This window comes from Garra rufa, chromosome 5 (assembly GCF_049309525.1).
Source record: "Garra rufa chromosome 5, GarRuf1.0, whole genome shotgun sequence".
NCBI classification, from domain to species: domain Eukaryota; kingdom Metazoa; phylum Chordata; class Actinopteri; order Cypriniformes; family Cyprinidae; genus Garra; species Garra rufa.
This window is the reverse complement of record NC_133365.1, coordinates 5,262,056-5,285,883: the sequence shown is the minus strand read 5'-3', so window position 1 is coordinate 5,285,883 and position 23,828 is coordinate 5,262,056. Positions and strand designations below refer to the sequence as shown.

The window sequence follows — 23,828 nt, the reverse complement described above, 5'->3', positions numbered from 1 at the left end:
TGTCTCTATGAAAGGGACAGCAGACAGGTGTGTCTGTGTGTGTGAGTACCTGAAACAGACGGTCTGTACTCGGCGGTGTGCTGGCAGGGGAATAGACCGGCTCCATTCCTGTGAACTCCTCTGCAAAGTTACCCACATCCAACTCATTACGTAGCTCTGGTCGAAATGGACTCTGAACCTTCTTCTCCGCCAAATCAGACCAGTTCAAACCCTGCAGAGATCAGATCAGATCAGATCAGACGTGCTACAGCGAGCCTAAAAAGTATGCGGACACTTGAGACACTTAAAAACATAACATTTTTTTTATAAATTTTAAAATTTTTTACATTAAGCATTTAATTTTCAAAGTTTGTTAGACTTTCTGAAACAATAGATATGCTGTTCAGAATGAGTACTAAAAATGTAGACTACTGTACAGACATGGACTGAATTTTCCTTCAGTCTGAGGCTTATTAATTGCACTTTATGGCTAAAAATAGAACTTGATATATTAAAAACAAACTAGCAAGCCCTGCCTAGAATTAAAAAGTAACACAAATGTAATGCGTTCCATAAAGAGTAACTAAGTAACGTAATTAGTTACTTTTTTTAGGGAGTAACACAATACTGTAATGTGTAACTTCCCCCAACACTGGAAAACACACTGTAACTTTTTACTGAAATTAAGCTTTAAAAAATTGTTATGAAAATCTGTGATACAGAAATAACTCTCATTCTTCAGGAAGTGGATGTTGTGACCTTCTTCGCTACTGTTTTGTGACATATTTCTAAAACAAATGGCCACCGAGCGAAAAAAAAATTGGAGGGACTTAATATATCCATATCTATTAACTCCATAAGTTCATGAATTTAGAAATGAATCTGCATTAAGAAAAGGTTTGCATTTTGATTTAATGCTGACTTTAAACATGGACTGTTTTGCAAAACTGTCACAATTTAGAAATACACTGCTGTTCAAAAGTTTGGGATCAGTAAGATGTTTAATGTTTTTTAAAGCCATCTTTTCTGCTCATCAAGGCTGTGTTTATTTGAGTAAAAATACAGAAAAAACAGTAATATTGTGAAATATTATTGCAATGTAAAATAGTGGTGTTCTATTTTAATATACTTTAAAATGTAATTTATTTCTGTGATGCAAAGCTAAATTTTCAGCATCATTTTTCCAGTCGTCAGTGTCACATGATCCTTCAGAAATCATTCTAATATACTGATTTATTATCAGTGTTGGAAACAGTTGCGCTGCGTAATATTTTTGTTGGAACCTGTGATACTTTTTTCAGGATCTTTGAAGAATAAAACATTAAAAAGAACAGCATTTATTTTGAATAGAAATTTTGTAGCAATATACACTAAGAAAAGAATTAATACTTTTGACTACACTTTTATTCATCAAAGACTCCTAATAAAAAGTATCACAGGTTCTAAAAAATATTGAACAGCACAACTGTTACCAACACTGATAATAAAAGTAATAAATCAGTATATTAGAAATGATTTCTGAAGGATTGTGTGACACTGAAGACTAAAGTAATGATGCTGATGAAAATTCAGCTTTGAAATATCAAAATATCAAATTATTTTAAATTGCAATAATATTTAATAATTTTACTTTTTTTATTTTAATCAAATAAATGGAACTTTAATAAGCATACAAGACTTTATAAACATTAAAAATCTTGAAAATCTTGAAAAAACTGATGCCAAAGAACAGCAGTATACTTTCTTCAAGTATGGATCAATGTAAATGTCACTGATCTAGGCCTGAAAAATCATCTATTTATTTTAAAAGTAAAAAATCATAACAGAAGACATTTATATAGAAAGTTTCAGAGAGAGAACGTAGAAATAGTCATGTTTTTTTTTTTAAAAACCTAACAATTTAGGTGGCTCTCAGGGATAAATTAAAAATATTTTTTATATATTAGTGTTTATCTTAATAATCATTCATTGAAATTCAATAACTTGATCCGTCTCTGAAATGTTCTTTTCAGACATCACCAAGCCCTCTTGTTTTCAACACCTACAAGCAGCTGCTATTCACAAACAATCGAATCAGTTGGCGATGAATAAAATCAAGCCCGTCCTACACTTTTTCAAAATGACACATCACCAAAGTTAAACAGGTTTCATTGTAACCACTACAGAGAAACAGAAAAAAAGATATGACAAATATGGAGAAATGATTAAGAACAGTGATGCACCAAAATGACTTTTTCACCAAAACGAATAAACCGAAATGAAAGTGGTAACACTTTACAGTAAGGTTCTATTTGTACTACATTAGTGAAAATACACTAACAATGAAGAAAGCATTTGTTAATCATAGTTAATGTTGATTCCAACATTTACTAATACATTATTAACATCAACAGCTATGTATTTATTAACTAATGTTAAAGACAATTACTTTAGAAAAATGCTTTAACAAACATAAATACTTTAACACATGTATTACTCATTGTCAGTTAGTTGAACTTAATGCATTAAATATAGTTAATATATGGAACCTTATAGTGAACTGTAAACAAATGTTTACTTAATCAATTAATTAATTTTATTTAATAATCACCAGTCAAAAATTACTTGTATACAGTGCACCTTTTTAATGAATCTATTATCTGTCTCTGTATGTTTTCTTATTATTATTTTCGTCCAATGGGAGTCTATGGCAGCCCTATGAACGAAACATAGGATAATGATGACATTTGGCACACTTGTAGTGATGGCCAGAAATAGTGATCTGCCCAAATTTGGAGTCTCTAGAACCAACTCTATAGCGCCACCACTAGTTCAAAAATTCAACTTTTAAATGGTAATAACTCTTGAACCCTTAATTCTAGAAAAATTAAACTTACTCTTACTCCTCCTTGACAATTTATTCAATTCTTCCCAAAATTAGCTGAGGTGATCTCTGGACTGAGCTGCACAGAAACTTTTTTTTTTTTTTTTTCAAAAGTTTGGAGAGGTTGACCCAAAATTGGTTCAGAAGCTATATCTTGGCCAAACTTTGATCAATTGAAATGAAACTCGGTATACTTCATCAACATCATAATCTGAGGGTCCATGCCAAAGTTGGGAACAGCGCCTCCTATGGGTCGTGAGATACCAAAACTGCACATTTTTGCTTATATTTAGGTGTATAACTTTTGCTGATTTTATATTGGTGTTTGCGGATTCATTGGGTCATGCCAAATCTGAGGCTGTTTTCATGTTCTTTCAATTTCTGCTGGTTTTGTTCTTCCTGCTCTGCGCTGTGCACAACCCTTCTGGGCTTGGCCTCGTAATTGCTGCTTGCAGCTATATTTTAACAAAATAATAGATTATTTAAAAATAAACATTAAAACTGTAATGCAATCAAAACTTAATATTTAATACGGTGCATATCTTTAGCAAAATGTTTTAAAACTTGAAATTTTCGGTCGTCAAAATTTTGGTGCAACACTAATTAAACCATGAAGAATAAATGCAGCTGAAAAGCAAAAAGACAGAAGACAAAGTGAAGAGAGAACCTTGAAGAAAGCATGGGACTTGATGTCCTCGGCTCCTCGGGGACCAGAGCCCAGCCTCTTATGAGGGTCTTTGACCAGTAACTTCCGCAGGAGATCCTGAGCCAAGGGTCCGATGATGGAGGGGAACGGAGGCTCACAGCGCAGGATACGTCTGCCAGAGACAGAAAGATCACTGAATTCTGGGAAATAAGTCACGTGATGCAGCTGTTGTGAGCGCTGTGGGAGAACACCGTGTAGAGAACATGGCCAGACTCACTTGGACACCTCGCTTTGGGAATTCCTCTCTCCCTCCAGAGTGAACGGAGACGCTCCTGTCAACAACTCGAACATCAGAATCCCCAAACTCCACCAGTCCACCGCCTGCAGACCAGACACACGTCACGCCTAATCACCGCTCATCACAATCTGCTCCATCTCACAGAATCCTGTCAACAGCCCTATTCAGATGCTAATTGTTTCTCATGGGGGCGTATGGTAATTTCAACATTACAGGGGCTGGTTTGTGATTTTACTGCTGTCTGAATCCAAAATGTTGGTGGTAATTAAACTGATGTTTGAGTTTACAAGACAGGCTCAATCCAAAAGTTGTTCTGTAAATCATGTTCAGCCACTGCCAAACACCGTATGGAAACTGATGTGACTGCAATAATGCAGGCATTTTATTGCTGAAAACTGTTTACAAGAATACAGTGTGTGCATAATTATTAGGCAAGTTGATATTCTGATCATATTTCACAATCACATCATCGACCTTAATTCTTAATTTGTTTGCAGTAAACGTGTCTTTTCTTCTCCTTTTTTTCTGACGTGCTATCCCAATGGTCATGCCTTCACTTTCTAATTTCTATATTGCATTCTTTCGAATATTTCTCATGGGAATTTAATAATTTTTGACTTTTCAGTCTAAGTTAAGGGCAAGGCAAAAATGCAGTTTTTTTTTTTTTTTTGCACCTGTCAAGTTTGAGATTTTGAGCTTTTTGGTTTTTCATAAAGTGTTTCTCAGACTAGTGGAAAGAAAACACCCCAAAGACACTGTTAAGTCTTTCTTTTATAGCACTTTATCTATTTGTTTCAACAAATTTCAATTACAATACATATTTTTAAAGGCTGTTTTCTCAAAATGAGTTTTTTTCTGCTACACTGAGCCATAAATCTCCACTTCAGCAGCACTTACACACACCACACTTTACTTTTGTATTCCTGTCTATATCCTGAAGGTTTTTACAGAGGGATTTGTTCAGATATAACTTGCTGGATTTTACATTTTATTCCCCTATGTTAACTGAAATATAAATATATAAATACACTGACTCCAAAGCTTTTGAATGGTATACTGTTTAATGTTACATTTTTTTATTATTATAATTTCAGATAAATGCTGATCTTCGGATCTTTCTATTTAAAGAATCACAAAAAAAGAAACATTTTATTATTATTATTATTATTATCAATAGAGTACATCTATTGATAATAATAATAGTACAAATGTTTCTTGAACAGCAAACATTTCTGAAGGATCATGTGACACTGAAGACTGGAGTAATGATGCTGAAAATTCAGCTTTGATCACAGAAATTAATTTATTTTTAAAATATATTAAACTTGAAAGCAGTTATTTTAAATAGTAAAAATATTTCACAATATTACTGCTTTTGCTGTACTTTGGATCAAATAAATGCAGGCTTGGTGAGCAGAAGAGACTTCTTTAATAACTCTTTGAAAATCTTTCTGTCCAACTTTTGATGGTAGTATATATTTTGTGTATATGTAACATTATTAAACAATTATATAAACAAATTCTATCACAGCTTAATGTGCAATATGCAAAATGTAACTAAGTCGATTGTAAGTAAATTACAGTAATGAGAATCATGTTTATGAATATTGATAAATGCAAATGGATACATTACAGATATCTGTTTAAGTATCAAGAAAATTAATTTCACAATGCAAAATAGCTAACTCTTTTGATTTTGCAATTACATCTCTCTTTCTTATACGAACTGAAATGTTTTATATGAAATTCTTTAATCTAAAATTCTTCTGTGTGATTTAGTCTGCTCTCACCTTTCCATGGCCAGCTTTCCCTCGGATGATCTCAGGTGCCATGTACTCTATAGTGCCACAGAATGAGTACGTCCTCTCTTTCTACACCGCAACAAAACCAGAGCAGCATGAGAACGGCACACTGGATGACAACACCACACGAAAACAATGAAAAAAACATTTATTTTCTCACCTCCTCTTCCAGAAACTCCTTACTCAGCCCAAAGTCTGTCAGAACCACATGACCGTCGCTGTCCAGTAAGATGTTCTCCAGCTTGATGTCCCGGTACACAATGCCAAGCTGAAAACACAAGACCAGATCAAGTACAGATAAAGTAGTGTGTGTGTGTGTGTGTGTGTGTGTGTGTGTGTGTGTGTGTGTGTGTGTGTGTGTGTGTGTCTGTGTCTGTGTCTGTGTCTGTGTCTGTGTGTGTGTGTGTGTGTGTGTGTGTGTGTGTGTGTGTGTGTGTGTGTGTGTGTGTGTGTGTGTGTGTGTCTGTGTGTGTGTGTCTGTGTGTGTCTGTGTGTGTGTGTGTGTGTCTGTGTGTGTGTGTGTGTGTGTGTGTGTGTGTGTGTGTGTGTGTGTGTGTGTGTGTGTGTGTGTGTGTGTGTTCTCAGTGAAAGTGTAGGCAGCAGATTCTCCAGCAGATGTTGGTACCTTGTGCAGATGCTCCAGGGCCAGAATAATTTCTCCCACGTAGATCCTGACCTCATCCTCGGAGAAATGATCTCTCTGATACAGGTGTGTGAACATCTCTCCTCCGCTCACATAGTCTTACAAAACAACAAACACACACACTCATAACATTTTACAAACCCACTTACTAGGGGTGGTATGTAGGTGGTATTATAGCACTACAGAGGTCATTTCTCTGAAAACGCAAAAAAACTTATATGACGATTTTTGACTACTTTTGATTGTGGATGATCCTATTATGCTTTTTCAATTTTTGAATTTTAGTCAGTGTGTATGTTTGGGCATAAAAACATCTACAAAGTTACAAATCTGAGAGATATTACTCCACATGCTTCGGCCTTATTACGGCAGCTAACTTCCTTGACTATTACGCCGGAATGGGAGTGTAGTTCCCAATCTTATCAGCCTAGAAAATCGCATCTTTACATTTTCCGCCAGTATAAGTACACGATATAACTACAGAAGAGTCAAGTTTTAAATAGGACAAATATGGAAACTCATTGGTTATTTTTGAACGTGATGCTATCAGTCTCATAGGATTCAATGATCTATGCTAAGCTATGCTAACAGTGATATCGCCAGAACAGGAGAACGGCTGAATGGATTTCAAAACGGTAAAAATCAACTTATTAACTCGGGGGGAGTTGGAGAATGAGCCTATTTCCCAAAAAGTGGAGTGTTCCTTTAAAGTCCACTCCAAAGGGAGATACTTAGCTTTTAAAAAATCCCTTTTCAAGAACTACAACGAACGGCTCATTTGGACTACAGCGTTTGTTTTCCAGATGCTTTGAGGTCACAACGCGCTCCAATAGAATATCATTCAAATAAATCATACAATTGTATTGCAAATTTGAAAACTGTATTAAAATAAAACTCCTTTAAAAAAGTCAAAATATAATAACCGTGCCTGTGAGTGCAGTTACATTTAAATTAAACTACGTATTAATGCAGCATCGCTTAATGCAAACATATAGAAGTCGTATAGATTATACAGTGGCTATGTTTTCATCCAAAGTTATGAATTTAGCTTATGCACAATATCACACTCAAGATGATTTGCTGCAGAACTACCTTTAGATGATTCTTCATGTACCTCAGAGTGTGCACATGAAACACAACAAATGATAAATGCGTTTCCATCATTATGCGCATGTTTTCCTAGCTGATAAAAAATGTGTTTAGAACGCATACGATTTTATGTATGTTATGCATTTTGAGAATTTATGTGCAAATTGCTGCTTCCATTCAGCACATTTGTATGCATTACCCCAAAATAGCTAGATGAAAACATAGCTTGTGACATCTCATTTACCCCAAAGCATTGAGATGCTGGAGAACCAAACTGGTCCTATTAAAATCAACAAATGGTCCTCCTTAAAATCACTTGAAATAAACATGAGGTGCAAAACCTGCTGTTGAAGCACCCAGCTCCACTGGAAACACAACTCTACTACAGATTCCATCTATAACACAGCATGCACAAGTGAATGTGTATCCTGAGCTCACCCAGTATGAGATGCAGTTTGGTTTGCGTCTGAAAGGCGTAGTGGAGGGTGACCAGAAAGGGGGACTGACGGATGTGCTCCAGCACCTGCCGCTCTGTTCTGGTGTGCTCAGCCGTCTTCGCCTTCTGAACGATGGCTGCTTTCTTCAAAACCTAACATAACGTCATTTCATGATAAGATTTCATTTCCAGAAACGGTGAAGAACACATTTGAATAAGTGCATGTGTCACTTTATGACTGTATCAGTGCAATAGTAGATATTGTAGATTTCCAATCTTAGAACCAGAGCACAGTGACAAAAACATCAAATAAAACTTCAGGTCTTCATCTGTCATCTAACATCTGATGTATTTTATAGCATAAAATAATAGCTGTTACAGGTTTAGCCAAGGTCAACTGTATCACTGATACACTATTATAGTTTTCGCTGCTATTATAGATTTTGTTAAAATCTTGAGCAGTGTTGGGGATAATGCATTACAATTAATGTAATAATATTACTTTTTCCAAGTAACTAGTAAAGTAACGCATTACTTTTTAATTGACAAGAAAGTATCTGAGTTACTTTTTCCCCATTTATTGATTAAAAGCTCTCCTGTCTCCATGTTGAGAGAAATCAAGAGTAAGATGTTACTTTAGTTCTAGAATAAATGTGAACATGCATTAATTCATCTCACTCACTAAAAACAGATCCAGTGTTCTTCAAAATGAATAAAAACACTGAAATTCAACGCAAACCTGCAATAATTAAATATGTTAAATAATACAAATATCCTTTATGTATTTAATCCCATTTTATTAACCGATGTCTTTGCTGCCGACCTTCGATGATCAATTCATCCATACTAATAAGCAAAAATGACTCAAGATAATCTAACATTTGTTTACCTTTTTCTTTTTTTATTGCTGTAGAGTTGACATTTGTTCTTCTGTGGTCTACTGTACAGACGTGAATCTACTTTTCTCTAAGCCTGAGGCTTTTGCTGTGAAAAGGCTTTTACATTTGACAAAAATATAACTTTTTATATTAAAAACAAACAAGCAAGCCCTGGCCAGATTTAAAAAGTAACGCAAAAGTAACGTAACACATTACTTTCCACAAAAAGTAAGTAAGTAACATAATTAGTTACTTTTTTAGGGAGTAACGCAATATTGTAACACATTACTTTTAAAAGTAACTTTCCCCAACACTGACCTTGAATTAGACTTTTATTTTTATATTTTGCTTTATTTTAAGATAAAGATCATTTTGTTGCGTGTTTGCCATTGCTATTATTTTTTAAACATGTCTATTTAGTTTTTATTAAGTTTTAGCTTATTTACTTAGATTTTTTTAGAACTAGTTTAAACAAAAATGTATTTATATTTTATTTAACGGTTATTTGATTTCAAGCTATAAAGTTGTTTTTATGGTTTTAGTTTAGTTCATAACCCTTTCAAAAAATACAACTCTCAATTAGTGATGTAATCAAAACCTGTTGTGTGACAAAAAACAGTTGAGAGCTGTATAATCTAACATAAACTATGTTCAATGTATTCTAATTGAGTATTTATTGCTATGATACGTGTGAACGATTTAATATACCTAAAAGAATAGCCATTAATAAAAGATTCACACAGCTCTGAGCGCATATTTTTGTTGTTTTCCTGTCTGAAGGACAAGCACAAGCTCATGTCTGATAATAAACGGCACAAACCTTCATGGCATAAAGTTTGCCTTTATCATGGCCGCTGATTTTTCTGACCAGGAACACTTTCCCGTAAGCTGTGAGGAGAAAAGCAGAGATGTAGATGCTTTACCCAGAGAGCATGAGTAACTGTTGGAGCAATTTCTGCTCTCAAACCATGTTTTAAACACACATTATGTGAATCAGCATATGAACAGCATAATTACAGCTGCATATGCTTAGAAAATGTATTATGAATTACAAAAGTGCACAAATATGACTTAAATGCTTCTTGTAATTCATATTCTGTTAATAAGTCAAGTGTTTGGGCGTACACTGGATCTCAACTGGACAGAACCTTTAAATGCCAATAATTCAACAAGAAGAATAATTAAAGTGTATATTCACAAATATTTCACTGCTTACTGACGCATATATGATTATATAAAACATATTTTGTAAGTGATCTCTCACCTCCAGTGCCCAGCACCTTGAGAAGCTCAAAGTTCTCCATGCCAACTTTCTCAGTGTATCCTGTGAGATTTGCTGAGAAGAGACAAACAAAAAGTGTATATATTCAACAATATATCAACAAAAGGTGCTTCACGATGCCATAGAAGAAACTTTTATGTCTAAATGGTTCCATAAAGAACCTATAAAATCTGAAGAATCTTTCTGTTTCACAAAAGGTTCTTCAATTATAAAAAGGTAAGAAAGAGATGGTTCTGTAAAGAACCTTTGACTGAATGGATCTTTGTGGAACCAAAAATGGTTCTTCTTTTATTTTTAAGAGTGTTTGGTATAGTATTCAGAACATGCAGATGCAGTAACATTGGGGCAATATCAAAAAGTAGTATTTTCCGATGGCTAATAACCAAACGTAACATAATTTAACACTGGTTTCCTGCTTTAAACAAACTATAATTGCAAGGAAAGAATAAAAATCAGGCAAAAATGTCTAACATTAGAGATATTAGAAAAGATGGACGGAGATGCTTTTGAAGCCTGACTCAGAAAAATAACAGTTTGAATTGAAAAAAAAACAATCTGACTGATAATTATAACATTTCTAAGGGGAAACACTGCAGGCAAAAACTGTTCTTTTCATGCGCCTGTCAAGTTTGAGATTTTTGAGAAAAAAAGAGTTTTAAAACTAACTTCATCCAGTGTTTAGATTTTTGCACTAGAAATGAATGCAAAATAGCACATATTTCATTAAATGACTCATTTGCATATTTAAACCTAACTTTTCTAGAAAACTTGTAATACAAAAAATGGTTAACTATTAGTTAATTTGTTTACCCTATTCACATGCAGTGTGTCGCCTTAAAAAAAGTTGTGTTTTATGCCATCTGATAAAGCTGTAGATTAGTAGAAGTTTGTCTAATTAAATTAAATTAAACACTGACAGAAAATGTATAAAGCACTACATACAACAATATTATGTAACATATAAATGTTTTTATGGGTATTCCTTTAAATAATAAGCAATATGAATATGGTAATCATCAGTGTTGGGGGTAACGCGTTACAAGTAACACAAGTTACGTAGTAATATTACTTTTTCCAAGTAACTAGTAAAGTAACGCATTACTTTATAATTGACAGGAAAATATCTGAGTTACTTTTTCAAATAAGTAACACCAGTTACTTTTCCCCCATTTATTGATTAAAAGCTCTCCTGTCCCCATGTTGAGAGAAATTGTGAGTAAGATGCTACTTTAGTTCTAGAATAAATGTGAACATGCATTAATTCATCTCACTCACTAAAAAACAGATCCAGTGTTCTTCAAAATGAATAAAAACACTGAAATTCAACACAAACCTGCAATAATTAAATATGTTAAATAATACAAATTTTTAAAAATATTTAATCCCATTTTATTAACCGATGTCTTTGCTGCCGACCTTCGATGATCCAATTCATCCATACTAACAAGCAAAAATTACTCAAGATAATCTAACATTTGTTTTTCATTGCTGAAGAGTTGACATTTGTTGTACTTTGTTCAGTCTACTGTACAGATGTGAATTTATTTCTTATTTACTAAGCCTGAGGCTTTTGCTGTGAAAAGGCTTTAACATTTGACAAAAATAGAACTTTTTATATTAAAAACAAACAAGCAAGCCCTGGCCAGATTTAAAAAGTAACACAAAAGTAACGTAACGCATTACTTTCCATAAAAAGTAACAAAGTAACGTAATTAGTTACTTTCTCTAGGGAGTAATGCAATATTGTAACACATTACTTTTAAAAGTAACTTCCCCAACACTGATCATCATATAACACCAAGATGTTTGATATCATCACTGTACTATTACAATACCACAAATCTTTTTAAATAACCACAGTACTCCAAAGAGCCAGATTTGCTAATTATTAGAGTCACAAAACATTACACAGCATCATTTTGGACAATGGTTCTTTTGGAAATGAGATGAAGTACCTTTGAGTTGCATGTAAACACAATGGTATACATCAAAGTGCAATGGCATGAGATACAAGTAGAAATGAAAACCCAGCTGCTGAAGGGACCTACCATTAGTGATCTCGTGTTTAACGGTGCAAACTTTACGGCGGGTTTCCCGATCGGAGTCCTCGCCGCTACCACTACTCTCTCCTGACATGATGTGTCTGATTTAGACAGTATTTGATCAGAAAAATGATTTTGACAGCTCGCTCGTCCAATACACAAACATCTATGTTATTCAAACATCGGCGTTCGGTTTTCTGTCATGAAGCGAATCTCTGACAGTGACAATGACATGTTTATGTTTTTGTTATTATCTCAGCTCACAAATCCCTTTGACATCCTGCTGTGAACGCTAATCTTCGTGCACGACCTAAATATTAATCTCCACTTCTGACGGGAGCGCGCACGGAGATAAACATCAATATGTTTGAAAACAAGGCGACGATATGGGCTATTTCAGCACTTTAACTCATTAACTGATTATAATGTGGGCCATAAATGGCTGTTATTTCCGTATTTCCAACTTCGACACAACTGTCGTGAGGAGGTCCGCAACTGAGGTGAAGATCGCAGTCTATCCAATGCGACTGTTCACATCTCGATACGGCTCTATGAGCAAAAACACACTCCAAATAAAGCGATATTTGCCCTGCTAACGAGCTATGCCTTCATAGCCGATGTGCTAACTATCAACCGTGACAGATCACGTTAAAATATCCCTAGGAGCGGATTGACTACAGCTGAACGGCCGTGTTTTAGTCCTTTGCTTCTTCCTTCCGGTTGTAGTTATGTCTGACTCGCGATAAAATATGCGTTTGTTTTGGAAAGGAAATGAATTGAACGATAAATGCCTGGAAGAAAGTGTAGTAAGGATAATTTCAGCTACGGAAGCCGAAGTAGTGCTGTTCGAATCTCGAGCCAGTCGTTACTTTGAACCGATTCTTTCGATTGATTCGAACGAACCGATTCGCTTTTTAAGGCGAGGCACTGCAGGTGAATAGGGGTAAATAATAACTAATAATTATCTCCTCACTTACTCAGTTGATTGATTACATTGATAATTGCAAACTTTTTTTGTATTACAAGTTTTCTAAAAATGCAAATGAGCCATTATTTAATGAAATGTGCACTAATTTGCATACATTTCTAGTAGAAAAATCTAAACACTGGATGAAGTCAGTTTCAAAATTCTTGTTTACATTTTTAACAAATTAGAGTCAAATGTTATTACAGAGGGGAATATGTCTCACCATAATTAAGAAAATACTTAGAGCAGGAAGAAAACAGTAGATTTTGGTTAATAAATGGTTGTATATAGGCTAATCAAGCAAATTATATAAGAATCCCTCTGTAAAAACCTTCAGGATATAGAATATAAAAGTAAAGTTTCATGTGTGTAAGTGCTGCTGAAGTGGAGATTTATGGCTCAGTGTAGGAGAAAAAACTCTTGGCCTTTGAAAATCTGGATTGTAATTGAAATATATTGACACAAATAGATAAAGTGCTATAAAAGAAACATTTAACAGTGTCTTTTGGGTGTTTTCTTTCCACTAGTCTGAAAAAACACTTTATGAAACAGCAAAAACCCCAAAATCTCAAACCGGACAGGTGCATGAAAAAATAATGTTTTTGCCTGCAGTGTCTTCCCTTAAGAAAAAACAAATACAATATAAGAACATTAGAAGCTCCTACAGAACCAAAAATACAAGAAAGAGTGAGAAAGTTTCACAATAGATGTTCTAATAGTTTAAAATGAGTCATATTTTAGTTTTAGATTTTAACATTCTTACTCTAGGATACAACCAAAATTCCTTTTGAAAAACAGAAAACGATGACTTTGTTGTGAAGCACTTACTTTTATTAATATAAATTTTTCTCAAAATTAAATATTATTTAGTAAAAACTGAGTTTGTTCATCTTCCATTATTAATTCACTGTTAATTAATTTGTCTCGTTTCCAGCCAAAATATCTAAAAATTATTAAATCAAGAGGGATTTTCTTTATAAGTACAAATTATTGTCTTGTTTTCAGAAAAAAAAATCAAAATGAAGTGAAGTTTTTGCTTAGAACAAGCTAAATAATCTGCCAATGGGGTGAGCAAAAAAATCTTATTTCATTCTTACCCCAATGGCAGATTGTTTTGCTTGTTTCAAGCAAAAACAAACTTAATTTTGACTTGTTTTTTTCTGATTTTTTACTCATCTAGAAAATTCTTCCTGATTTAAGAATTTTTAAAATCTTCCTGATTTAAAAATTTTGAGATATTTTGGCTGGAAACAAGACAAAGCATTTTTTTGCAGTGAAACCAAAAACATTATACATTTTTCAATTTTTTTGAAAATTGAGAAGACAACTTGATTGAAACTTTAAGTCACTCAAATGTATCAGACCAAATTTAAACAAAGAATAAATGTGCAGCCGTTTCAATATCGACATTACAAAAGGTACAATTACTGTGATCAGTATTAAACCTGTATCTAAGAAACACTGAGGATGGGTAAATATCATTACAAAATGTTCAAGTGTACTTCCTTATTCGCTTTTTAAAGTGCTCGAATTGTAACCTTGTTTAAAATTTATTTTGTTTAAAATGTGTGAGGTAAGGTTAAAAACAGAAAAAGCTATCAGCTGTGTTTATTTCGTTACAGAACATGCCTGAATGCACTTTTAAATTCTGTCTCGGAAGAATTAATGAATCGTTTAATGAATCGATTCATTAGAATGATCCGTTCGAGCGAACCGATTCGCTCAAATGATTCTGACTTTGGGATAGTAAGCCGGAGTGCCGCTATTGGACTGGGTTTGAGAGTAGAAGAGTGGTTGGGTGGGTTAGTTCTGTGTGTAGGTGGCGAAAGAGAAAAGGCTGGTGCAATCCAACTTGCCAACTCCCGTGCTAAAGGACGGCCTCTCCCTCTAACGACAGCAGGCCTTTATCTCGCACGCCCTTTTTGGATCTCCAGCTGTATGTGTGTGTAATTCCTATGTCATGCGTAATGTCTAATTTCAGCTGCTATCTTTGAAGTATCCATTAAGCTTGTTATAGATAACAGCAACATTGATAATAAAAAAAACTAATAAACAGTGTGTTTATAGGCTACTGATCAGCCACAAGATTAAAACCATTGACAGGCAAAGTGAATAGCATTGATTCTATCATTATAATGGCATCTGTCAATGGGGTGTGATATATTAGGCAGACAAGTGTACAGTCATTTCTTGAATTTCAATGTGTTGGAAGCAGGTAAAATGGGTTAGAGAACAGATCAGAGCATTTCCAAAACAGCGAGTCACATATGGGCTGTTCTCTTGTATTTAGGCAAGCTTAAACAAAATTGGTCATATGACCACAAATACATTCAAGAGTTATCAGTTTTATTTTACTAGCCCTGTGATGAAGAGGGGCCCATTTATGATTGGTAACAATGTTTTAACAAGTTCAAAAAGTTTTTTTTGTTTTTTTTTTTGCTGTTCAATTTATTTATTTATGTTGAAGATTCATGCATCTTGTGTCTGAACAATTACAGACAAATCTGATAATTTGAGCCAAACATCCTGGGGTAAGTTGAGCCAGATGCTCATCCTTTCTCATGATTAATTCTATACTCAGTTTTGGGGAAAGTTACTTTTAAAAGTAATGCATTACAATATTGACTTACTCCCTAAGAAAGTAACTAATTACGTTACTTAGTTACTTTTGCGTAAGCGATGCATTCTGTTACTTTTGTGTTACTTTTTAAATCTGGCCAGGGCTTGCTTGTTTGTTTTTAATATAAAAAGTTCTATTATTGTCAAATGTAAAAGCTTTTTTACAGCAAAAGCCTCAGGCTTAGAGAAAAGTAGATTCACGTCTGTACAGTAGACCGCAGAAGAACAAATGTCAACTCTTTAGCAATAAAAAAGGAAAACAAATGTTAGATTATCTTGAGTAATTTCTGCTTATTAGTATGGATGAATTGGATCATCGAAGGTCGGCAGCAAAGACATCGGTTAATAAAATGGGATTAAATACATAAAGGATATTTGTATTATTTAACATATTTAATTATTGCCGGTTTGTTTGAATTTCAGTGTTTTTATTCATTTTGAAGAACTCTGGATCTGTTTTTTAGTGAGTGAGATGAATTAATGCATGTTCACATTTATGACTTACTCACAATTTCTCTCAACATGAGGACAGGAGAGCTTTTAATCAATAAATGAGGGAAAAGTAACTCAGATTTCCTTGTCAATTAAAAGGCAATGCGTTACTTTACTAGTTACTTGGAAAAAGTCATATTATTACGTAACTTGTGTTACTTGTAATGTGTTACCCCTACATTTAATTATTTTTAGACCAAACATTTTTGATGTTGTTCTTTCGTTTAAACTTCATTTTGTTCCAAAAATTTTAAATAGGCCTTGTTTGTAAAAAAAAATTGGCCACTGACATTTTTAATGTCACAAATACTGAACCCATGAGACATCATCATTTATAAAAAATGGCTTTATAAAAGTAGAAATGGCTATAAAAGGTAAAAATAAATTTAAACTAATTTAAGATTAATTTAGTTTATAAGGGTATAAATACTTATCAATAGAATCATTTAAGTTTTTTCTTAATAATAAATTAGCAAAGTTGTTTCTAACCTGTTTTGTTCTTAGTCATTATGGTGTATGGAGTGTAGATTGATGTGCAATTTAACATGAGGCTGCAACATAAAACATGGGGTTATGAATACTTTTGCAAGGCATCATATAGATGTGGTAAAAGTATAGATGAGCACTTGACATATATACATGCATTTGGATATTCATCTTCTCTCCTGTATTAACGTGTTAGGTGTAATCGGATGCGGCGAGTGCTTGCGCAGCAGTTAGTGTATTAACAGATTAGGACAGGTTACAGGATAAAGGACACAGACACACTGGGCTTTCACTGTGCATGCTGCCATCAATCATCATCCTTCATTATCTGTCTCTGACAGCCAGCTATTTATGTATGTAAGGATCTTTCTGCTCGCTTACTGTGTGCATCAATGCACCTGAATGTAATTGTGTAGATGTGCAGAAGTTTAAAAGAAACAATCGATAAAAAGACAGAAGCAGAGGAATACAGTATGCATGCATTTCCACAAAATATCACCACACAACAAAGCAGTTCAAAATGCCAGATTTTATTGGACCTGACAGTTTTTGACGGTTCTGCGAGTGCAGTACAGGGTTTCAGAGCTTAATCTACGCCATCTTTATCACTTACAATGCATTTAATTCCATGCTGAATGCAAAACAAAAATTACTTAATGACAGTAACACTGTATGCAAGTAACACTGGGTGAGAAAAATAATAATGAGTGAAAATATATTTTAATTGAATAATTTCCAGCATCAAATAATTTGTTTGTCCACGCTCAAAGCAGAAATACAATGCAATCAAAACTTATTAGAACACACTTAATAAACAGTAAAGCAAAGTGGGTATTGACTTTGGGCCAGTGCGGATGGGACGTCCCGCTGTGAAGCCAAAGTAAAAATGTGTTCTGATGTTTGTAAAAACTGTTTTGGAAGAGAAAGCGCTATCTGGTCACGCCTGGGTAGTGCACAGCGCAAGATGTCGATGATTAGAACGACTTACCCTTGGGAAAAGAAGTGCACTTCAGCATATTTTTAAAAAGAGTACTTACCACAGAAATAATACACTTCAAAATAATTTACGTTTTTTTTCATGCACCTGTCAAGTTTGAGATTTTGGGCTTTTTAGTGTTTTTTCAGACTAGTGGAAAGAAAACACCCAAAAGACACTGTTAAGTCTTTCTTTTATAGCACTTTATCTATTTGTGTCAATAGATTTCAATTACAATCCATATTTTTAAAGGCCAAGAGTTTTTTCTCCTACACTGAGCCATAAATCTCCACTTCAGTAACACTTACACACACCACACTTTACATTTTCATTCCTGTCTATATCCTGAAGGTTTGAGATTAAAAAGTATATAAGTTGTAAATGTTTTTAGAAAACAACCAATTGTTTCGCTAGATAAGACTCTTCTTCCTCGGCTGGGATCGTTTAGAGTCCTTTAAAGCTGCATTTAAACTGCATTCTGGAAGATCAAACTCAGGGCCGCCATAGAAGTCCACTATATGGATACATTATCTGTACATTTTTGTACTCAAAGTGAACTACTCCTTTAAGTGGCCTTTCATTTCATTAATAATATATTACCTGCAAGTACAGTTTTAAAAAATATATACTTTTCAGAAATGAAGTACACTACAAGTGCACATTCACTTCAGTTAAGCACAGTTCTTTTTCACAAGGGCATCTTTCTGTTATATTGCAATCATTTCCAAACATCCACAGCAGTAGTATTACAAAACAAGCTATATTACGTAATCAGCATCTTTTGGGTGTATGGCATGAGAAAATGGGAATGAAATGTAACAGACCTTTCTGATTAGAAACTGCACAGTCATTCAATATTCAACCATTCCTGCTGGAAATTGAAGCATATTGCTGGTCATTTCCCAGGAATAGCTGCACCAAGTTTCTCCTGACAGAAGTTAATGGATGTTTACTTACCCCAAGGCTAGCAATATCATATATTTGCCATAAAACATAAGTGATTCATCGTTCAGAAGACTTCTAAGAATTGGGTGAAATGTTGATACTGTTAACGTATTTCAGAAACAACTGTTTTAGTGTATTAATGAAGTATAAAACTCTTTGAGATTAAAACTGACATATAAAAATGCCAAACCATGAATTATTGGATTAGTTGTCAGCACTCTCAGCCTCCAGCTGGAAACTCTTCAGCGCTCAGCTGAATCTGACTCTTTAGCTGCTGGATCCTTCTTCTGGATTGGTTTCAGGAGGAGACACCTGGTTCAGCAACAGGAGCTTCAGCACAGGATCCACAAACTCCATGAACGTCTCCTTCACGCCCTTCTCAAGCAAGTAGCCCTCGGTTTCGATCTCTGCGTTCTCCTGTCCAGCCACGGCCTCCAAAGACGTCTGGAGGAGCCGCACACTGGCCAACACTGAGCTCTGGAGACGAAAATGGGTAGAAATGGTTGGTTAGTATAAGTAAAATATGCATGGCTAAAATATGTAAATTATGAACTAAAATGACTAGAACAGGAATTTGTGGGTGTGTATTTGCCATTTTGCGTGTTCAATTTGAAATCATATGTTAACCTATTCTACAACACAAATCAGTAAATGTTTAAGTTAACATGAACTATTTTTTCATTGTTAGTTCATGTTAACTAACCAAATGCAAGTCAACTAAACTACACTTTGAAAAATAAAGGTCCTTCACGATGCCACAGAAGAACCTTTTTGGTTTAAATGGTTCCATAAAGAACCTTTAACATCTAAAGACTCTTTCTGTTTCACAAAAGGTTCTTTGTGGCTAAAGAAGGTTCTTCACTGCAAAAAATGCTTTTCTAGCTTAGATTTTTTTGTCTTGTTTCCAGCCAAAATATCTGAAAACTCTTAAATCAAGAAGGATTTTCTAGACGAGTAAAAATTATTGTCTTGTTTTCAGAAAAAAAAGTCAATATTAAGTACATTTTTGCTTGAAACAAGCAAAATAATCTGCCAATGGGGTAAGAAAAATAATCTTGTTTTCTGTTTGAAATACCCCACTGGCAGATTTTTTGGCTTGTTCTAAGCAAAAACTCACTTAATTTTGACTTGTTTTTTTCTGAAAACAAGAAAATAATTTTTACTCGTCTAGAAAATCCTTCTTGATTTAAGAATTTTTTGATATTTTGGCTGGAAACCAGACAAAAAATCTAAACTAGAAAAGCATTTTTTGCAGTGTTCAGATTATAAAAAGGTAAGACAGAGATGGTTCTTTAAAGAACCTTTGAACTGGCAAGTGAAATAGTGAAATTTTCCACAAACCAACTAATCTTAGTCAGGGTAGGCAAGACCCTGAACAACAAAACAGTCAGTCATAAAGGTAATTTAAAAAAAAAAAGAGATTCATGTATCATCTGAAAGCTGAATAAAGCTTTTTATTGATGTATGGTTTGTTAGGATAGCGCAATATTTGGCCGAGATAAAAACTATTTGAAAATCTGGAATCTGAGGATGCAAAAAAATTTAATATTGAGAAAATCGCCTTTAAAGTTGTCCAAATGAAGTTCTAAGCAATGCATATTACTAATCAAAAATTAAGTTTTGATATATCTAGGGTAGGAAATTTACAAAAGATCTTCATGGAGCATGATCTTTATTTAATATCCTAATGATTTTTGGCATAAAATAAAAAACAATAATTTTGACCCATACAATGTATTGTTGGGTCAATACCTGTGCTATTTAAGGGTCACATATAGTGTCTACCCATTGTCTGTTGTTTACATGCAAACCTTTATCAGTGTACCTGAAGCAGGAAGACGGACAGAACCACAGCTCCAATCGCGTTCATCAGCCCCATGTAGTAGTTGACCAGGGCTTCTCTGCACCCCCAAATGAAGATGTTGAGCTCTTCGGTCTGGTGATCGTAGTTGTAATGGGCGGTGTTGTTGGTGATTTTGTACTGGATACAGGGTCTGGGAGAGCTAGGGTTACAGCAGCTGAACGGCACACCGTCAACCAAGTAACGGCCATCCACGTTGCTTTTAATGCGGCTAGAGAGAAAAAAAGAAAAAAGAGAAAAGAACCTTAAATTTTTGAAAACTGAGAGCTCTTAACTTACCAATCATTCATGTGAAACATTCCTACCTCATTCTATTTTAATTGTACTTACCCAAAAGATTGTAGTTTTTACAAAGACATCTCAGAGTCCATGTTTGAACTTAGTATTATAGTTTGTCTTGAGTGATCGGCCAAAACAGATTGCTGTTTACACTAGGTATTAATGTGAATCATAAATGCATTTTCATTGATGATATTTTGTACCATCATGTAGATGGTCTTTGATTATACTCTAGTGTGTTTGAATGGTTTTGGACACTTAAGACACTCTTAACAATTATGAATGCCACTGCATTGACATCCAAAAATTAATGGCGTTTTAACAGTTTTCTCAAACCTAACTTCTCATTTCTGAGCCACTTTGCTTCTGAAGTGATTTCTAGAGGATTTCTAGTATGAAGTCTCAAATTCTCCTCAAGTGTCTTTGGGTGTCTTAAATAGAATAATACAGATAGCAAAGGAACAATTCACCCAAAAATGAAGCTTCTCTAATAGTTCACTCACTCTTGTGTTGTTCTAAACCTGTGTACATTTCTTTATTCTATAACACTTTAAATTAGGGACCAGTTCTCACTATTAACTAGTTGCTCATTAGCATGCATATTACAAGCATTTTGGCTGTTTATTGGTACTTATAAAGCACATATTAATGTCTTATTCTGCATGACCATATTCTTGATTCCTTATCTAAACTTTCCCAGTATCTGACTAAATATTAATAAGCAGCAAATTAGGAGTTCACTGAGGCAAAAGTCACAGTTAATAATTAGTTGCCAGTCATAACAGGTCCTAAAACTAAAGTTTAAGCCCTTATTCTGTGGAACATAAAAGAAGATTCTTGTCAAATGCCCATATAGTAATTAATGTTATGAACAAAAACAGCAGAAACACTCTTCAAAATATGTTCTTTTGTGTTCTGCAGAAGAAAGAAAGTTGAACGACTTGAAGTTGTGTAAATGATGACACGGTTTTCATTTTTGGGTGAACTTCTGCATCCCTTTAACCCTTTGAATTCTCATTGACTCACTCCTTCACTTCCTTAGAGCTGAAATCCAGGTAGCGGTTGCTGATCCACTGCACCTCAAACCAGTCCTTATAGTTGTTGTTGCCGCAGCACTGGAACTCCATCTGAAGGCGGTCGATGGTCTGCTTCTGAAAGCAGCGGCCAGGTGTGTCCGTGTCCTTGTAGAAGCGGATGCCGTTCTTCAGGCCGATCTTCAGGGAGGTCTCCAGGCTGCCCTTCATGGCGTAACTCAGGATGACTGAAATCAGCATGAGGGTGGTGAAGAATATCGAGCATCCAAAATATGGCTTCAGGAAGGTCTTCCATCGTGGGAATCGCCCAGGGTCGAGGGCATCCTGGCAGATTCGACTGGCAAAGTAATTGATGCCCATGGAAGCCAGACCCACAATCATTAAGGTGTTGGGCACACAGTGGATGTCTGTGTTGTCCATTACCTAGGGGACAAGATGTTGATGTCAATCCATCAATCATTTTTATACAAATATTCAGTGTGACTTGAGATCTAAGCAGTCCTATTTTAGTATGATTTAGACACTGTAATAGTTTTATTCACATTTTGAATTATTTTGGATTTAAAATAAATAAATAAAGACAATAAAAAAATAGAAAATCATGTATGGCCTTCTTAGGACCGATGGCAGTCTTCATCATCATCATCATTGATAATGACCCATCTAGACTGGTGAAGAGCTCCTTTGTAAAGGACGGCTCCTTAAGCCTATTATGAGCGGCTTAGATTATATTTTTATTCACATAGGTTAATCCCTGCCATATTTTTCTGAAATGATTGAGCCCCTAACATATTTATTTATACATTTGTCAATTTAAAATAGTGATTCCATAAACTAAAATCCATAAACTGTAAACTAAATCAAAGCCACAAACATGCTAAATGAATAAATAGTTAATTAATTGCCAAATATTGTGCTAAATAAAATTTTGCTGCATAATGTCAATGCCAGCTTTAAAGTTAAGAACTATGCATTGCGTCATTGCATAATGCATGCAATTATTAACCAAAAACATGAAGCAAATGAAACACATGAGGGTTGTATGGATACCTCTCCCCTCCTTCGAAGCTCAGTCTTTAGGAAGCATCCTAAAGTGAAGGTAACCGCTCCACCCAGAGTCGCCATCCATGACAGCAGCCATAAACCCTGGGCCAACTTCACCCTTTTCTGAGAAGTGAACTTCATCTTACCCACAACCATTGTGAAAGAGTAGTGTGGTGTAAACTTGAGAAAAAGGAAGACTTGAAGAGTGTGAAGAAATGCAGAAGTGTTCAAATGTAAACTCTCTGACAGAGGTGCTGTGAATCAGGCTGAGACTGTTGGAGCTTCAGATGTTCTGTGAAAAAAAGGAAACTTTGTGTAAATCCGTTAGGTTCCTTTTCTTGGTTAGAATACAAGATCAAATCACTTTCATCCAAACAACGTAGGTGCTATTCTGTATGTCGTGGTCACTTAATCCGTTAGCAAAGGTCAGTCCAGATTTTTTGGTGGTGATCCCCCCGTAGCGATGCTCAAATGAGCCACACACCCACTCAGTGGTGAGACTGGTGCCCTTGCACCTCCATACCCCTGGCTGGGTGAGACACACTGGATTTGGCCAAAGTTAGAGGTCTTGGGCGTCTTACCTGTAATCCCTAAACTATCCTATTACATCGGCCCTCTCCAATGGGAAACAAGGCCACTGTCTGCTCAGCAAAGCCAGCGGTGCATCAGGCATGTAGTGGATAAAGATGATGAATAACGACAAGCAAGAGATTGGAAGGGCTGTGATAGCTAGCCAAGATGAAAGATGGTGGCCATAGTGGTTAAAGCATGTCTGTCAAGTTGATAAGTGCTGGACTTTGTAGACCTGAACTAAGACTGTAGAAATTTTGAGAAATTATTTTTAATTTTATGGATGCAACTTCTATCACTTCATATTAATTGGGAGACTGAATGAGTTACACATTAAACAGAGATTAAATGAATCCATGCACAGCTTTATTGGACACTGTGAGAGAGCAGGTGCTTTTAACAGTGATATGGAGAAGATGACAACAGTCCTTGTTTGATTTACAGGTGGCGAAGGGGAATGGAGGAGCACACACCTCAACGACTGGACCAGCATAGTATAGCAGAGGAATACCTTCAGGAACTCCTGGAGAACCCTTGAAACATGCTGGTGAAGTTTGTCCAGGCTCCTGGAATGGATAAGGATGCTATCTATGTACA

The 23,828-nt window shown here is 35.0% G+C and overlaps 3 protein-coding genes across 3 annotated transcripts in view; all 3 read right to left on the bottom strand.

Moving 5' to 3' along the window:
• The window catches only part of rps6ka4 (ribosomal protein S6 kinase, polypeptide 4), a 30,858-nt gene extending 18,143 nt beyond the window's left edge, over window positions 1-12,715 (bottom strand). Inside the window, exons 1-10 of the mRNA XM_073839563.1 lie at window positions 11,965-12,715; window positions 9,899-9,970; window positions 9,455-9,522; window positions 7,759-7,909; window positions 6,214-6,329; window positions 5,749-5,856; window positions 5,577-5,657; window positions 3,766-3,869; window positions 3,510-3,660; window positions 50-211 (exon numbers count right to left, since the gene is read on the bottom strand). Of these exons, the coding sequence (XP_073695664.1) occupies window positions 50-211; window positions 3,510-3,660; window positions 3,766-3,869; window positions 5,577-5,657; window positions 5,749-5,856; window positions 6,214-6,329; window positions 7,759-7,909; window positions 9,455-9,522; window positions 9,899-9,970; window positions 11,965-12,052 (1,101 nt within the window). The 5' untranslated portion in view covers window positions 12,053-12,715. The remainder of the gene's footprint in view (window positions 1-49; window positions 212-3,509; window positions 3,661-3,765; window positions 3,870-5,576; window positions 5,658-5,748; window positions 5,857-6,213; window positions 6,330-7,758; window positions 7,910-9,454; window positions 9,523-9,898; window positions 9,971-11,964) is intronic.
• clip1a (CAP-GLY domain containing linker protein 1a) overlaps window positions 1-23,828 on the bottom strand; it is a 275,509-nt gene that overhangs the window by 189,594 nt on the left and 62,087 nt on the right. The window lies entirely within an intron of this gene.
• On the bottom strand, window positions 17,033-23,195 carry rom1a (retinal outer segment membrane protein 1a). The gene is made up of 4 exons (XM_073841347.1): window positions 22,668-23,195; window positions 21,610-22,040; window positions 20,269-20,515; window positions 17,033-18,920 (listed from the first exon to the last, which is right to left on the bottom strand). The coding sequence occupies exons 1-4, from the start codon at window positions 22,815-22,817 to the stop codon at window positions 18,711-18,713; spliced, it is 1,038 nt and encodes a 345-aa protein (XP_073697448.1). The 5' UTR covers window positions 22,818-23,195; the 3' UTR covers window positions 17,033-18,710.

Bases quoted from the DNA above. Each gene is read 5' to 3' on its own strand.
- rom1a (XM_073841347.1), bottom strand. From the start codon at position 22,817: ATGGTTGTGGGTAAGATGAAGTTCACTTCTCAGAAAAGGGTGAAGTTG. The intron at 20,516-21,609 runs GTGAGTCAATGA...TTTTCTCTCTAG, and splicing joins AGCTCTAAGGAAGTGAAGGA to CCGCATTAAAAGCAACGTGG. The intron at 18,921-20,268 runs GTACACTGATAA...TTTCGTCTCCAG, and splicing joins TGTCCGTCTTCCTGCTTCAG to AGCTCAGTGTTGGCCAGTGT.